Source organism: Elephas maximus, chromosome 9 (assembly GCF_024166365.1).
Source record: "Elephas maximus indicus isolate mEleMax1 chromosome 9, mEleMax1 primary haplotype, whole genome shotgun sequence".
In the NCBI taxonomy this organism is placed as follows: Eukaryota; Metazoa; Chordata; class Mammalia; order Proboscidea; family Elephantidae; genus Elephas; species Elephas maximus.
This window is the reverse complement of record NC_064827.1, coordinates 27,236,010-27,253,361: the sequence shown is the minus strand read 5'-3', so window position 1 is coordinate 27,253,361 and position 17,352 is coordinate 27,236,010. Positions and strand designations below refer to the sequence as shown.

General features: G+C 36.0%; 1 protein-coding gene across 5 annotated transcripts in view; it reads right to left on the bottom strand.

Moving 5' to 3' along the window:
- CNTLN (centlein) overlaps positions 1-17,352 on the bottom strand; it is a 249,024-nt gene that overhangs the window by 158,136 nt on the left and 73,536 nt on the right. For 4 of the 5 annotated variants that reach the window (XM_049895236.1, XM_049895238.1, XM_049895239.1 and 1 more), the window contains exon 8: positions 9,427-9,621. In XM_049895236.1, coding sequence (XP_049751193.1) covers positions 9,427-9,621 — 195 coding nt within the window. The remainder of the gene's footprint in view (positions 1-9,426; positions 9,622-17,352) is intronic. The other variant, XM_049895237.1, reaches the window with a different exon arrangement.

Sequence of the window (17,352 nt, the reverse complement as noted above, 5' to 3'; positions counted from 1 at the left end):
TGCATTAATTCCAGGACAGATCTGTTCATTCTTCTGGCAGGCCATGGTATAGTCAATATTCTTCACCAACACCATAATTCAAAGGCATCAACTCTTCCGTCTTCCTTATTCACCGTCCTGCTTTTGCATGCATATGAGGTGATTGAAAATACCATGGCTTGGGTCAGGCACACCTCAGTCCTTATATTTTTTTTTCTTTTTAACACTATAAAGAGGTTTTTTTTACAGCAGATTTGCCCAATGCAATACACCACTTGATTTCTTGACTGCTGCTTCCATGGGCATTGATTGTGGATCCAAGTAAAATGAAATCCTTGACTTCAATCTTTTCTCCATTCATCATGATGTTGCTTATTGGTCCAGTTGTATGAATTTTTGTTTTGTTTATGTTGAGGTGTAATCCATAGTGAAGGATGTAGTCATTGATCTTCATCAGTAAGTGCTTCAAGTCCTGTTCACTTACAGCAAGCAAGGTTGTGTCATCTGCATATCACAGGTTGTTAATGCGTCTTCCTCTAATCCTGATGTCCTCTTCTTCTTCTTCGTATAGTCCAGCTTCTCAGCTTATTTTCTCAGCACGTATTTAGTGAAATGGGTATAGTGAAAGGCTACAACCCTGACACACACTCTTCCTGACTTTAAACCACTCAGTATTCCCTTATTTTGTTAGAACAACTGCCTCTTGATCTACGCACAAGTTCTACATGAGCATAATTAAGTGTTCTGGAATTCCCGTTCTTCTCAATGTTACCCATAATTTGTTAAGATCTACACAAATCCCTTTGCACAGTCAATAAAATGCAGGTAAACATCTTCCTGATATTCTCTGCTTTCAGCCAAGATCCACCCAACAGCAGCAACGATATACCTTGTTCCAAGTCCTATTCTGAATCCAGTTTGAATTTGTCAGTTCCTTGTCTATGTACTGCTGCAACCATTTTTTAGTTATCTTCAGCAGAATTTTACTTTTGTGTAACATTAACAATATTGTTTGATAATTTCTGCATTCTGCTGTATCACCTTTCTTTGGAATGAGTACATTCCAGTCAGCTATTGTGGTGTAATAAATTATTAAATATGGCCTTTCTAGCCTTTGTCTTGTAACTCCCACCGAGGTGACTGCTCAGGACTGAGTGATAGGGTAATTGTAACCCACCATGTAGACTGATCAGTTTTGCCATCGCCCGAGGCTTGAAATGAGCCATCCCAGAGGCAGGAAAAAGAAGAGCCCACCACCACCAAGGAAGGAAAGAGCGGCAGGAAAGGCCTGCAAGAGATGCCGCAGTGGACTTCTGGGCCCATGAAGCGAGAAAGCTGAATACCTCTGGGCAGAGGCAATGGGTCAGGGAGAGGTGTGCCTGCAAGCACAGATGAAAAGAGGCTGTCCTAATGGAAGAACTGTATCCTGAGTGTTCCTGAGCCTGAATTGTAACCTGTTACTTCCCTAATAAATCCCATAATCCTGAGTATGGTCTGTGAGTTCTGTGTGGCCATTGCAATGAATCATTAAACCCAGCAGAGAAGTAGAAAATGCTGTAGGAAGGTCAGTTGGTGTCAGAATTGGTAAAGTTGGTAAAGGTGGTGGAGAGGGAAGGCATGTCCGACCACTCCCTCACAGAATCAGCCTGGGGCTATTGATCTTGATTCTCCTACCTAATTGTGAAGTTAGAGGTTAGACACCTCCTCCATGTCATTTTTACAGATGGCCATGTAGTTTCAAAACATAAGGGCCAATAAAGGGTTAGTAGTGAAATCTTAGTATATTCCTGGCTATTTGTGATGAAATAAAACTGTTATTGTTGTTAAGTGCTCACGAGTTGGTTCCGACTCACAGAAACCCTACATACAACAGAGCTAAACACTTCCCGGTCCTACGCCATCCTTACAATCATTGTTACGCCTGAGCTCATTGTTGTAGCTACTGTGTCAGTCCACCTCGTTGAGAGTCTTCCTCTTTTCTGCTGACCCTGTTCTTTGCCAAGCATGATGTCCTCCAGGGACTGGTCCATCCTGACAACATGTCCGAAGTATGTAAGATGCAGTCTCGCCATCTTTGCTTCTAAGGAGCATTCTGGTTATACTTCTTCTAACACAGATTTGTTCGTTCCTTTGGCAGTCCATGTTACATTCAATATTCTTCGCCAACACCACAATTCAAAGCCATCAATTCTTCTTCGGTCTTCCTTATTCATTGTCCAGCTTTCACGTGCATATGATGCAAATGAAAATATCATGGCTTGGGTTAGGCGCACCTTAGTCTTCAAGGTGACATCTTTGCTTTTCAACACTTTAAAGAGGTCCTTTGCAGCAGATTTGCCCAATGCAATGTGTCTTTTGATTTCTTGACTGCTGCTTCCATGGCTGTTGATCATGGATCCAAGTATAACAAAATCCTTGACAACTTCAATCTTTTCTCCGTTTATCATGATGTTGCTCATTGGTCCAGTTGTGAGGACTTTTGTTTTATGTTGGGGGTGCAATCCATACTGAAGGCTGCGCTCTTTGGTTTTCATTAGTAAATGCTTCAAGTCTTTTTCACTTTCAGCAATCGAGGTTGTGTCATCTGCATAACGCAGGTTGTTAATGAGGCTTCCTCCAATCCTGATGCCCCATTCTTCTTCATACAGTCCATTTTCTTGGGTTACCTGCTCAGCATACAGATTGAATACGTATGGTGAAAGGATACAGACCTGATGCACACCTTTCCTGACTTTAAACCAATCAGTATCCCCTTGTTCTCTCCAAACAACTGCCTCTTGATCTATGTAAAGGTTTCTCATGAGCACAATTAAGCGTTTTGGAAGTTCCATTTTTCGCAAAGTTATCCATAATTTGTTATGATCCACGCAGTCAAATGCCTTTGCATAGCCAATAAAACACAGGTAAACATCCTTCTGGTATTCTCTGCTTTCAGACAGGATCTATCTGACATCAACAATGATATCCATGGTTCCACATCCTCTTCTGAAACCGGCCTGAATTTCTAGCAGTTCCCTGTCAATATACTGCTGCAGCCGTTTTTGAATGATCTTCAGCAAAATTTTGCTTGTGTGTGGTATTAATGATATTGTTGTATAATTTCTGCATTTGGTTGGATGCCTTTCTTGGGAATAGGCATAAATATGGATCTCTTCCAGTCAGTTGGCCAGGAAGCTGTCTTCCATATTTCTTAGCATAGATGAGTGAGCACCTCCAGGGCTGCATCTGTTTGTTGAAACATCTTAATTGATATTCCATCAACTCCTGGAGCCTTGTTTTTCGCCAATGCCTTCACTGCAGCTTGGACCTCTTCCTTCAGTACCATCGGTTCCTGATCATATGCTACCTCTTGAAATGGCTGAATGTCAGCTAATTCTTTTTGGTATAACAATTCTGTGTGTTCCTTCCACCTTCTTTTGATGCTTCCTGAATCATTTAATATTTTCCCCACAGAATCTTTCACTATTGCAACACGAGACTTGAATTTTTACTTCAGTTCTTTCAGCTTGAGGAACGCCGAGCGTGTTCTTCCCTTTTGGTTTTCCATCTCCAGCTCTTTGCACATGTCATTATAATACTTTACTTTGACTTCTCGAGCCGCTCTTTGAAATCTTCTATTCAGTTCTTTTCCTTCATCACTTCTTCCTTTTACTTTAGCTGTTCAATGTTGGTGATCAAGTTTCAGAGTCTCCTCTGACATCCATCCACCTTGCTCTTTTCTTTCTTTCTTGTCTTTTCAATGACCTCTTGCTTTCTTCATGTATGATATCCTTGATGTCATTCCATAGCTCGTCTGGTCTTCAGTCACTAGTGTTCAATGTGTCAAATCTATTCTTGAGATAGTCTCTAAATTCAGGTGGGATATACTGAAGCTCATATTTTGGCTCTTGTGGACGTGCTCTGATTTTCTTCAGTTTCAGCTTAAGTTGCATATGAGCAATTGATGGTCTGTTCCATAGTCAGCCCCTGGCTTTGTCCTGACTGATGATATTGAGCTTTTCCATCGTCTCTTGCCACTGATGTAGTCAGTTTGATTCCTGTGTGTTCCAACTGGTGAAGTCCATGTGTATAGCCACCATTTATGTTGGTGAAAGTAGGTATTTGCAATGAAGAACGCATTGGTTTTACAAAATTCTATTATTACCCTAAATGATATTTAAATATTCTTAGATCTTCATATCAATCTCACTTTTCAAAGTATTTACATTTTAATGTGTACTTATTTATTGAGAAGCCTCTTGATTTCTACATATAAAAATCCATGGCCTTGAAGTCAATACTTTAAAAAGAGAGCTGTTATAGAGAGGACATAATATTTATGAAAAATAGGGTTAACCATTCCTACTCAGATTTTTTTAATCTATTTTAAACACTATTCTGTGTAGATCTAACTTTTTTAAACAAAGCTTTATAATTTATGGAAACCCTGGTAGCGTAGTGGTTAAGTGCTACAGCTGCCAACCAAAGGGTCGGCCGTTTGAATCTGCCAGGTGCTCCTTGGAAACTCTATGGGGCAGTTCTACTCTGTCCTATAGAGTCGCTATGAGTCAGAATTGACTCAACGGCACTGGGTTTGGTTTTTTGGGTTTTTTTTATAATTTATAAAATTAGTAAAAACAGTAGTAATCAATGTTCCTCAGTAATACTCACTCTTGATCATTACTCTATGTTCATAGAAACAAAGCTATAATTCCACAGAATTTCAGAAGAGTTTAACAAATACTCAAAACATAAGATTTATACTTTAAAAGTTTTAACATTAACAGAAGTAAGTCTCCAAATTGACTGGAAGTTCTTTGAAGGCAGGAATCATTTGTGTGGTACAGCTGTTAGTCTTCATTTGCTAATGAATAATCCATTGCATTTGTATAGAAAGTTGAGCCAAAATTTTTACTTCAGAAACATTTATAAGTCATTAAGCCAATACAGTTTTCATTTAAATTAGCAGATCTTTTGTCACTGTCCTTGGTTTACCAGAAATAGAATGTTTTGGTAAAATAATCATTCAAGTTAATATCATCCTTGCCTGTACAGCATACATGAATTATAAATTTTGAAAGACTGAGGAACAAAATAAATATACCTAACACATACTCAGTTTCGCTTTATTGAATCAAGATCTGAAGATCATCATACCAACACGCAATCCTCCACTGACAGATGGGTGGTAGCAGGGGATGCAGTGCATACGTGTTACATAAAAATACAAAATTTTAGAAAAAATTTTATTTGATTAGAAGATTTAATTGTTTTAAATGGAAACACCTTTAAGTCCTCATGGGTTATACAAGTTTGATTAATTTTCAATGCAAATTTATTAAATCAATCAAGTGCAGTACATACAACAAAGTACGTCATAGAATGTAGTTCATTCATAGATAAATCTACTTAGTATCATGGTGTAGGAAAGCGTTCCAAATAAACCATTTGTTTTGAATGTTAAATTTTATCCTTTCTAGCTTTTTCTATAGTTCAGTACATTTTTGTAGTTATTTTTTTTCCTTTGGCTTATTTTATTTCTAAAAAGTTATATTTTCCTGTTTATCTTTATTTGCTTATGTATTTTGAGGACATTTTTGTTTATTAATGTAAAATTTTAAGATGATGAATTTTCTTCTGAGCACTGTTTTAGCTGCATCCCACAGGTTCTCATATGTAGTGTTTCCTCCTTTATTATTATTTTCTAAGTATTCCATTTGATTTTCTCTTTGAAAACTTTATTTAAAGACAAAGCTTGGTTCTTACATTTATAAGTGGTGGTAGATCTTTCAGTTTTCTGGTTTTTGTAGTTTCTGTTTCTTTTGCATTGTGAGTCAAAGAATGTTTCCACTTTTTAATATTTCAGTTTTCTTTATGAATTAATGACCATTGCTATTAACAATTCATAGGCATTTAGAAAGGTGATGTATTCCTTCTTGTCAAAGCTGAAAGTCTGACACAAATGAATTATAACTGTATGTTAAAACTTATATATGGTCATCTCTGCGCACATGTCCACATGATATGCTAAGAGGATGAAATAAAAATCTTTTCCTACTAATTGGATCTCCTACATTTACTAAAATTGTATTCCCTGAGTTTTTTTGACCTATCTTACACAAACCCATCTGTGAAGAGAAAAAGAGAGAATACTTTGTAATGGATATTCATAGTCAATGCCTGTTCATGAGAAAAGCTTTCATCAAACTATGAATAGGTGGAGCTTCCTTAATGTGATACAGGGTATTTACCAAAAAAAAATTCATAGCAAACCTCATATGTAATGTGAAATACAGTAAAGTTCAAAAACAAGCAAAACTATGATGACAGAAGTTAGAAGGCTTACCTTTGGGGGGTGGTAGTGGCTGATCAGGAGCATGAAGGAGGATTAGGATCATGAGGACATTGGTAATATTCTCTATCCTGATATGGATGGTATTTATACGGCTGTATTCACTTTATGGAAATCCTGGTGCCATAGTGGCTTAGAGCTATGTCCACTAACCAAAAGGTCAGCAGTTTGAATCCACCAGGTATTCCCTGGAAACTCTATGGGGCAGTTCTACTCTGTCCTATAGGGTCGCTATGAGTCAGAATCAACTTGTCAGCAACTGGTTTCGTTTGGGGGTTTGTTTTTTTTTTTGTTCACTTTTCGGAATCGACTAGACGGCACTGGGTCTGGGTTATAAAACTTCATTAAGCTATATACTTTCAGTTTGTATACTTTACTATGTGTATGTTGTACTTCAATAGAACTATTTACAAAATATTTCAACGCTGTTTTCATCAAGCTTTAAAACTTATCCTAAAAGTTATATTTAAGAGACAAATACCAAAACAGCTGTTGTTTCCATTTTTAGTTGCCATTCATTTGATTCAAACTCAAGGCAAAATAGCAAAGACACTTTACAAAGCAGTAAGGATACAGGAGTACAATCACCAAATACAAAGACGAGTTATAAAGCCATACTTATTATGACAATGTACTATTGTGCAGGAATACAGAAAATACAAAACTCAGAAAAAAATCCAAAATATACTGATTATTTATTTATTTATTTATTTATTTATTTATTTATTTATTTATTTATTTATTTATGATAGATATGACACAGGTGGCCCAGCACTACACTGGAGAAAAGTGGGATCGTTCAATAGTTGAGCTGGAAATACTGGTTACTATTTGGGAAAAAATTGAAATAAAAGCAAATTCTTAACTTACGCTATACACAAAAAACAATTCTGAATGAATTAGGAATATGAATGACAAAAGCAAATCTTTAAAACTTTTTGAATAAGAGGTTCAAATCTTTCCGTCTTTGGGTAGGGAAGGGTTTATTAAATGAGATACCAAGGCACAAACCATAAAAAAATTAATTTGTCTAAATTATTAAGAATTTCTGTTCATCAAACGATACCTTAAAGAAAAGGAAAAAACAAGGCATACGTGGAGATATCTGCCACACATTTAATTTACTAAGGATTAGTATCAACAACATATAAGGAACTTTTACAAATCAATAATTTGAAAAAATTCAATACATGAATACACAAAAGACATGAATAGACATTTTGCAGAAGAGGACACACATTTGGATAATCCTCATTTTGAAGAGACGCCCTATCAGCAATACGTATACCAAGACCAAAACCAGATAGTATTTTATATACATTCAGTTGCAAAAAATTAAGAAGTCTGACAATATGAAGTGTTAGGAAAAGGGAGAATCAACCAGATCTCTCGTTGGTGGCAGTATAATTGCTAAAACCACTTTGAAAAACAATTTATCAATATCTTGTAAAAGTAACGTTTTCATATTCTAAGACCCAGAATTTCTACTTCTAGATACATGCCCCCACAAAAACATAAGCATGTGTGTACCAAGAGGCATGTACAAAAATGTCAACTGCAGAATTATTCATAATAGCTAAGAACTGGAAATAACGCAAATGCTTAGCTATAAGAGAACGGACAGGTAGTTATATCGCATATGTTAAACCAGTGAAAATAAACAGCTACACCAAATAACATAGATGAATCTTGTAAAATAATGAGTCAAAAATGCCAAATCTCAGGCAACAACACATACTACCATACCCGTGTTATAAATGGCACCAACTAAGCAATATAATGCTTTCTCATAAATTCGTATATGATAGATTTCTTTTTTAATGATTAAAATGACAAACGTATTTTAGTGGTTACCTCTGGTAAGAGAATCAGAGTATCATAGCGAGTCATGATCCAAATTTTATGATTAATCTAATTCTGTGTACCTGATGTCCCAAAAAAATACAATATAATGCAATGCAATACAAATTTAAAAGTTGTATTCAGATGGAGTTGTTAGCAAGGCAGAATGTGCTGGGTTCAGAATTTACTGCTGAAGAAACCTTAAATACTTGAATACCCAAGTACTTGGTTGTATTAATTCCATTTCTAAACTAAATTATTAAATTCTAGATTTAAAGAAATACAACAAACTTATAGAAATCTATTGTTGAAAAGACATTGAGAGCTGAAAGCTGCCTTGAAGATTATCTAAAAGAAGGATATTTGAACATTTTCTATATGCCAAGCTCTGCACTTGACATGCGTAACCTCTGATCCTCAAAAAACCTCATGCCGTATATACCACTAACATCGATATTTTCACAGATGAGAACACTTTGGCAAAACGGTTAAGAAATTCGTTCAAGTTTACAAAGCTCATGGGAAGAGCTTTAATTTGATCCTAGGTTTACATGAATACAGAACTTGCATTTTATGTATATGCTTACACAACATATTAATAGCACTGGAAGTAGCTTGAAAGGTCAAATGGCCTGTCCAAAATCATATATCAAGCAAGTGGCAGAATGGGGAGCAAGAGTTATTAAATATCATATACCAGGCATTGAAGCCAGTGCTTTATGAGGCTCCCTATTCAATGCTCTATCCATTCCATTACCTTATTTCATTAGAAAGTCTCAATATAGGCATAATCTATTAATCTGCTCTGAAATAATGTATATCAGCCAAAGACTTATCACAAGATAGTACACTGCACATACCCTATATTGCTACATGTATTTCTATGTGAATCTGTATTATATATGATACGCACTTCTACAAAGAGTATAAAATAGTACAATAAAAAATTATCTGCCACAATTTGTATTATAATATATACACATATATTTAAAATTTTCATGTTTCAGTCAACTGTAGATGATTTAATTCAATATTACACAGGGGGAAAGAGCTGTGGTGGCACAATGATTAAATGCTCGACTGCTAACCAAAAGGTCTGCGGTTTGAACCCACCAGCCACTCTGTGGGAGAAAAACGTGGCAGTCTGCTCCACAGATTACAGCTTTGGCCAACCCTATGGAGCAGCTCTATTCTGTCCCATAGGGTCTCTATGAGTCAGAATCAACTCGACAGCAAGGGATTTGGTTTTAATACTTTTAGAAAATGTCTCTCACCTGTTGTGAGTGGTCTGAATCGCTTTCTTGAGGTAAAGGATAAGTTGTTCCTTGGGATTCCTGAAGTTTTTCTTTCAATTTAGCATTCTCTTGTTCCATTTGAAACAGCTGATCCTGAAGATTAACAACACTTTGACGGAGATTAGCTTCACTTGATTTTGTGGTTTCAAAACAAATATGTAACTCATTGTAAAGCTGTTCCAAAAAATATGCAAATTATATTAATAATCAATAAAATGGTTATGTATCTGTATATGTATATATACATGTATACATATATACAGATATATATGTATATATATATATGCTATATATAACATAGTCCTTGTCCTCAAGTTATTAATAGTCTAAGAAGAGAAACAACATATAAACAACTGGAAAGCTAAATGATATAATTATCAATATAAAACTACAACTGATGTCAAAAAGGCAATATGCTTTATTGACCAAAGTAGTATAGGAAAAGTGTGTTAAATTTCTATGGAGGACGAAAACACTTTAAACTAGCTAAATTAATCTTGGAGCACTTCATAAAGAAGGACTTGAACTGAGCCATAAGAGTATAGGATTTGACTGGAAGCAAACAAAAACTCATTCTAAGGATAGCAGAACGTCGGTGAAAAAAATCATGTACAGTGAAAGGATATGACAGAAGGCGAGTATAACGTAGACCAGACTAACTGGATTTAGTACAGCCACGTGAAAGAAAAAAAAGAAAAACAAGGAGTCTTTCATTGAGAGCTCATTACGGTTGACTGATACGTACATTCCCATTTCGTATAAATTTGTTTCTGCTGATGAAATAGGCGAGGCGAAGCAGAGGGAATAGTCGGAGACAAAGTTGGCAATATGATTGTAGACAGAACGTGAAGCCTCTTCAGGGCAGGTTAAGAAGGATGGACTTGTTCCTACAGACTACAGGGAGTTACTGAAAGCCCTTGAACAGAGTAATAAAGAAGTAATGTTCTGAAAAAAATGATGGATACCTTTTAAAAATTATTTTGAGTCCAGGCAACATGCATTAAGTCAATTTAAAAGCAGAATTTATTATAACTTTGAGACAGGGCATGGTATGTAAATGGTGTCATAAGGAGAGTAATTTGTGCCTAACAGTGATACTGCTCCAATGCTCATGAACTTGCTTAGTGAAAATCCTAACTTAGGGTTGTGAGCAGATGAGGCAAAATTCAATCTGTGGTAGTGATTTACATACAGAATCTTTGCATATATTTGCTGTTGACACAGGAACGGTTACCCAACAGCTAACACTTTTTTTGTTGTTGTTTAAAAAAAAAAAAAAAATTAACAGTAAGATATTATAACAAAAGTGTTCCTAAAACTCCCAAGCTGACATCGTAGGTTTAGGTGTGCTCATCCAGTCTAGCTCCCCTACGGCAGGAAATAAGGAGTATCTTCCCTCACCATTATCAGCCTTGTCTTATGGGAAGAAACTAACCACACAAAAGATGGTAAAGCTTTAGTTCACCAAAAACTTAGGATTTGTACACTTTTCTGTATGTATGCTACTATTTAATAAACACAAAGTTTAAAATTTAAAAGGCTTTCTTTAATGCTTTTCCCCAGAGATATAATTTCTCATAAAAACATGGCCCTCCAAACCATGCCTCTGACATATAATCAGCTCAATCTACTTTTTCCTCTTCCATGATGGATTATATTTCTGTATCATTGTAGAAATACTTTCAATAATCTGTTTCACTTTACCGCCAAAGACTAAGCAATTTTTATAAAGGAAGCATTGCCTAAATAATTTATAAAGAATTTCGGGACATGAATTTGTACTTTCCCTTCCCATTACCTTTTGGTCAGGGAGTGTGTCCAGTGTCCTTTTCATAGCTGATGCCATCAGATGTTCTAGGAGGGAAGGGGGTATATAGGAACCTGACAGCTTTGAGGGACAATGAAGGGGTCAGAGTGAGCCCTATAAGGGCCAACCTGTACTTTGTTACTGCTTTCATGATTAGGTTCAACGTAGAAAAGAAAAAAGCAAAATCTGGAAACAAGAGCTAAGCTGGCTGGAGGGAGCTGAAGGCAGGAAAAGTGAAAAACTGACAAGCAAACAGTAGGTTATTTAGTTAACAGATTATTTAACCACTTTCTCTTAGTTTTATACCTTATCATATTAAACTTACCCTTTTGAAAAACTTAATAGAAAATACTATTAAAGAATTCAGATTTTAAATATTTAAGAATCTCATGGACATTGATTCTTGTGGACAAAGAAAAACTCACAGCTTCCCTCCCCACTTCCCAGGTACAGCTATAATGCTGCTGCGTGGTCAGGACTGAGGAACCATCTACTGGCCATCTGTGTTAAGGGTGTGGTGTGCCTTTTTCTTGGGTGTCACATCTTGGGGTCATCCTTCACAGATACAAGGCTATGAGCCTGTTCATTCATGGAAGAAGACTCTAGCTTAATGTCTTTTTTCTCCCCTCTCTTTTGCTTCCTCTTCTTTGCTCTCTCTTCCAAGCAGTTTACGCAGTATCATTCCTATTCAAGAGTTGTCCTGGGCTGGTCTGATACAACTGGGTGAGCAACTCTAGACAACAGGGCAAACTCTACCTTGCTCTGAATAGTCATCCTTCCAAGCAGCTGGTGAGAAAGTAATGAGAAAGTTTGGTGCAGATAATTTAGACAAGCACTGCTCTAGGTATTGGGGCAAACCCTTTCTCATTCCCTAGTTCTTCCTCTAAATATAGATCTCCTACTTTCCTATTTTCCTTGGTGGCTAACTGACATCACTAATTTAACAGCTATAAGACCACTCAGTGTGGACTTAAGGGGTAAGAGGCAAAGATATCCCTTCAGCCATTTTTAATTCTAGGCCCCAGTCCACCAATAGACTTGACTGAAAGTCTTCAAGCAGATTAGGTCTATCTTTAAAGCATTTTTTGGTACAGAGCCTTGAGGTAATAAAATGTTTCTCTAGTGGTTCGTGCATGGAAGCAAAGTTTTACATATTCCAGTGGCCTGGCTACATACTATCTTACTCTCATCCTATTAATTAGAGTTATAAAAAAAAATCTCAATTGAGTAAATTAAGTAATGTAGTAAATTCATTCATTTACATTGGTTTAGGCATCCTGAGTTAGTAACTGTTTGCCTATTAGCAATCAGAATTCCCTACAGTAGGTTTTATGGAGGCTCTTTTTTCTAAAACATTTTCTTTCCTCAGAAAATTGGGAATGTAACAGTGTTACAGGATTTTTCAAGATTCTGGCTTTCAAAAATATGTAACCATATATTCCCTAATATACTTTAAAAGCATCAATGATTATAATCTATAAATGATTATGTTTGCTATTCTTCAAGCTCATTTCTGTTGAAGAAACTGAAGAAAGGTTAAGAGAATGTACAGGGGATAAAAAGCAAGTTACCTCCAGAAATGGGATCCAATAATCCAAGTCTTTAATTTTCAGGGACTTACACTGAGTACGCTTCTTCCCATATTTTTATTAATGTAGGGGTACAAGACGATATGTTAGTTACCTTAACAATTTTGAAAAAATATATGCTCTGTGACTCAACATTAGTTTGTTTAAAGAATATATATACTATTTGCTACTCTCATTGAGACAATAAATTCTACAAGTGAAAACTACATCTGTTTATACCAAAAAACAAAAATGAAGACGAAAAACTGTGATTTAACATGCACTTTATACTAAAAGTATGTATAAGCTAACGTTTTATCGGGTTGATATTGGCTTATGTCATGTAATTATCATTAAACAGGACAAAATAATGTGTATTTACTATTCCAAACATGTTCAGGTGATAGTCTAGAAATCATGTTGATACAATTACCTACCTATATTTAAATCACACATATGTATATAAGTGATGTACAGATTAAAAAAAACTATTAAAAAGTATATAAATGTATCCTCTGAGGAAGAGAGCACAGTAGCTTTTATTTCTCTCAGTAATGGCTGTTTCTCTCCTACAATAGCCCTCCACATTATATGGTAGGTAGATTTGTATGAGACGAGCTGTTTAGGAGACCTCTGGGATATGCCTTGCCTCTTTCCTGTGCTCAAAAACTTTCAGTTTTGTCTCTTCACCTTCATTTCCCATCTTCAGTCCCCACACTCTACTGTTCTGGGCAACTGTTCTTATCTTTAGACAATTAAATAGGTACTAGAGATGAATTCTCTACTTAATAAATGGGAGAAAGGAGGGAAAATAGGAGAGCATAGGAAAAGAGGGAGAGAATGGAGAAAAAGAACACAGAAAAAAACAGAGAAACAGTACATTAAGACCTAACTCTTAAAGAAGTAAGCTTAGTAAGAAATGACATAAACTGTTTATGTGACACTATTTTTTATTCAATTCACCTGAGTCTTAATGCTAGCCCCCCAAATATTAGAAATATTAAAATTAACCTGATTATGCGAAATGCATTTGAAAATCTGAATTTTTAAGTAAATTCATTTCATTGTTACATGGATTCTTAGATTATTCAAATATTTTATAAAAATCTAGACAAATACATGTGGAAGGGGATAAATACAAAGTAATAAATAAAATGTTCTAAGATTAGAATGAATAGTTTGATGTAAGTGAACACTGGAAGTCTGAACAGTAGTGGAAACACATGATAAACATAGCAGGGGATTACGCCCAAACTTAAAAATTCTGAATTCTATAACTAATGTATTTTCTGGAGTAAACAAGCAAACAAGTTTTGTAAAAAACCTGCAGAAGTTCAAAAAGTTAGAAGGCATGATGTTATAGCAAAAGGAAAATGAATTTATACAATCAGTGGAAACTGTGGCTGAAGAATCATGATGTAAGCCCCTTTCACAGAGGATGGTAGCATGCGTCTTTTTCACCAAAAAGAATGTAATGGGATCTTTCGAATAGCATTTAAGTTTGCTATCAGAATAAATTCTGCGACACTAAAAGCTACTAAGCATTGAAAGAATTTTGAAATGAGAATAGATAACGAAAGTACGTAGAATCTGTTTGCAGAATTCTTTGAGGAAAAAACATTATTCTATGCATAACTGAACTATAACTATTGGCTTTATAGTATAATTTAAGAAGGTAGGTTCTGGACAGAAATTACCTAGATTTGAATTTTACCACCTGGTAGGTGTTGGACCTTAGACAATCTATGAAACGGAAAATAATACGACACAGTATTGTTGCGAGGCTTAAACAATACAGGTAAAAAGCCCTTTTCCCAGTTCCTGATACACAGTAAGTTCAATAAATGTTAACTGTTATTATGATGTTGTTGTTGGAAACAACTTACATTTTTACCTCAGTTCACATTATGTATTTCCAAAATAATGGGTATAAATGATAATATAAATTCCCCCTGGCTTATATTACAATTTGTTCTTTTTATTTATGATTGTGCTCCAACTGGAAGGCCTTCCAACTTGTATTCTGTTTCTTCACATTTTTACACCTCTCCAGAACCATTCATCCACCCAAATAGTTAAAAATCAAATGAACTAGAATATTTAAATTCAAATAGAAAAAAAAATTCTTATCAAGTTAAAAAATACTCTTACAATTCTAATAAGTATCTACAGTTCTAAAATTGTATTATCCAAATGGGAATACTACAGTATGTAACGCCTTAAGGTTCAACAATTTATAACATTTACTGATCTCCCATGCGGTAGGCAGATTCTCTTCAAATTCCATATTCCCATGTGCATTCTCATTATTTAATAATTTAAACAAGACTATGTAAGAGCTCTGGTGGTGCAGTGGTTAAGCATTTAGCTGTTCCCTAAAGGTCAGAGGTTTGAACCCATCAGCATTCTGCAGAAGAAAGATGTGGCAGTCTGCTTCCATAAAGATAACGGCCTTGGAAACCTTACAGGGCAGTTCTACTCCGTTCTATAGCATCACTATGAGTCGGAAGTGACTTGATGGCAACGGGTTTGGTTCAGTTTTTGGTATCTCTATGTACAAATTTCTGTGCATTCCATACCATTAATCTGATGTTTCTAGCTTTTCATAAAAGGAACTCTTTCCTTAGTATATACTGTCAATACTATCCAAATAAGATTAATACAGCTACTCCTCACTTATCAACTATCTCGTTACCCGATATTCCGCATTTATGACAACAGTAAAAAATCTACTATCTATTTTGTGCATTAATGAGGCGGCTGGCATGGCAGCAAGGCTGCTAAGTGTTCCCTCCCTCAAGGAGGGTCTCTGGGTGGCCTCTGGGAAGCTGGCTGAGCTTCCCTATGCCCTTCTCTCCCAGTGGGGACACCACTTCCAGCTGCTAAGAGAGGCCTGCCCCTTCATGGCCGTGGCCTCCAGACAGACACGCAGGCAGCACCAAGCTAGTGGGCACCTGCTCTGGGTTCCCAGCTCGTATGCGGCCTGAGGCCCTGCAGCTCAAAATTGCTGTGGGGTGAGAAGGGAGGAAAGAAAGAGGCGTCAGAGAGGGTGTTTGGAAGAAATGCATGGGAGCTTAATGGCATTCCAAAGTGAGCCAAGCTGGGCCTGAAGCCTCCACCTCCACGGGGCAGGGTGTGAGGCCAGGCTTCCAGCACCCTCAAAGGAATTTCTGAGCCTCTGTGACTCTCCAGGACAGGAGGACGGAGCAGGCTCCAGGATCGTGAATGCAGGGCTTGCTGGGGTAAGAGTGAAGCCTGGAGGCAGCTCCACAAGGGAAGCTCTGAGCAGAACAGGGGAAAGGTAAAGTGGTTAAGCCGTGGGCCCTCCAGTTACACAGCCTGGCTTTATCCAGCTTTGTCTCCTTCAATCCTCCTTCTCCACAGAGGAATAATCCATAACTAGACTTGTCACAGTGATGAGCACATTAGTAAATCTCAGCTCTCATTATTTTTATAGTTATATTTTCTAAATTTAAAAAATCAGATAAATGAGTGGTCTGAAAACAAAACAAAAAAATCCTCCATTTTAGCATAATGCCAATTTTCACATAACAGACTGGTCTTTGGAACTAAATTATGTCAATAAGTCAAAAGTGAGTATAGTCTAAACTGACAAAAGAGATGTTTGTTGAAGCTTTATTTATTTACAATAGTGAACATTCTGAACAACACATATCAAAACTGGGAAAACTGTTAAATAAACTATATTCTTATTTCTGAAATATTTTTCTATAAAACTGTTTCAATATAATGTGAATTGAAATATATTAGTGTGATCCCAGAGATGTTAAAATGCATAGAAAAACTAAAAGAAAGTATTCAAAATGTTAACAATATTCGCCCTGGGTGAGAAATTTTAAGTTTTTTTTATACATTCTTATAATTAGCTATTTATATATAGAACGCCAAAGAAAAAACTGTAATATCTACTAACTGCAGGCCAATCTGAATTCCCTAGAAATTTATAAAATACAAATAATCAAGGAAAATACCTTTAAATTGAGCCTAGTTGAGGATATAATGAAAAATCTTGTGAACAACTACAAGGATCTAAAAATAGCTTCAAAATTATAATATTATAATAGGAATTACAATTTCAGAATGAGCATAAAGATTCAGTAAAGTTTTCTATTTCATAGAGGTAACTTCTGAGAAACAAAGTTTTTAAAAACAGAAAATTCAAATTGGAGAAAAAGAGAGAACAAAAAGTGGACTAAAGACAAGGAAAAAAAGCCAGTTCTTGAAGCAGCAAATCTCAATGTTTTGTTTTTTCTTTCCTGCTCCATACTATTGGTGAGCACAATATATTCACATCACTTAAATCTCTTATCTGTAATGACTCTTGGAAGAGATAATCATAATTGTAGGAGACAGTATATGGAGTTTCAAAAAGTACCCCAGATCAACGTTTTGGTTAAATTCTCCAATTTGAGTGAAGGCAATGACTAGGAAATTTATGGAATGAGCTTGAGTTCATTTAGAAGAGTTAAGAAGCACTAAATTGTCTCACTGATGTCATCCCATCTTCTA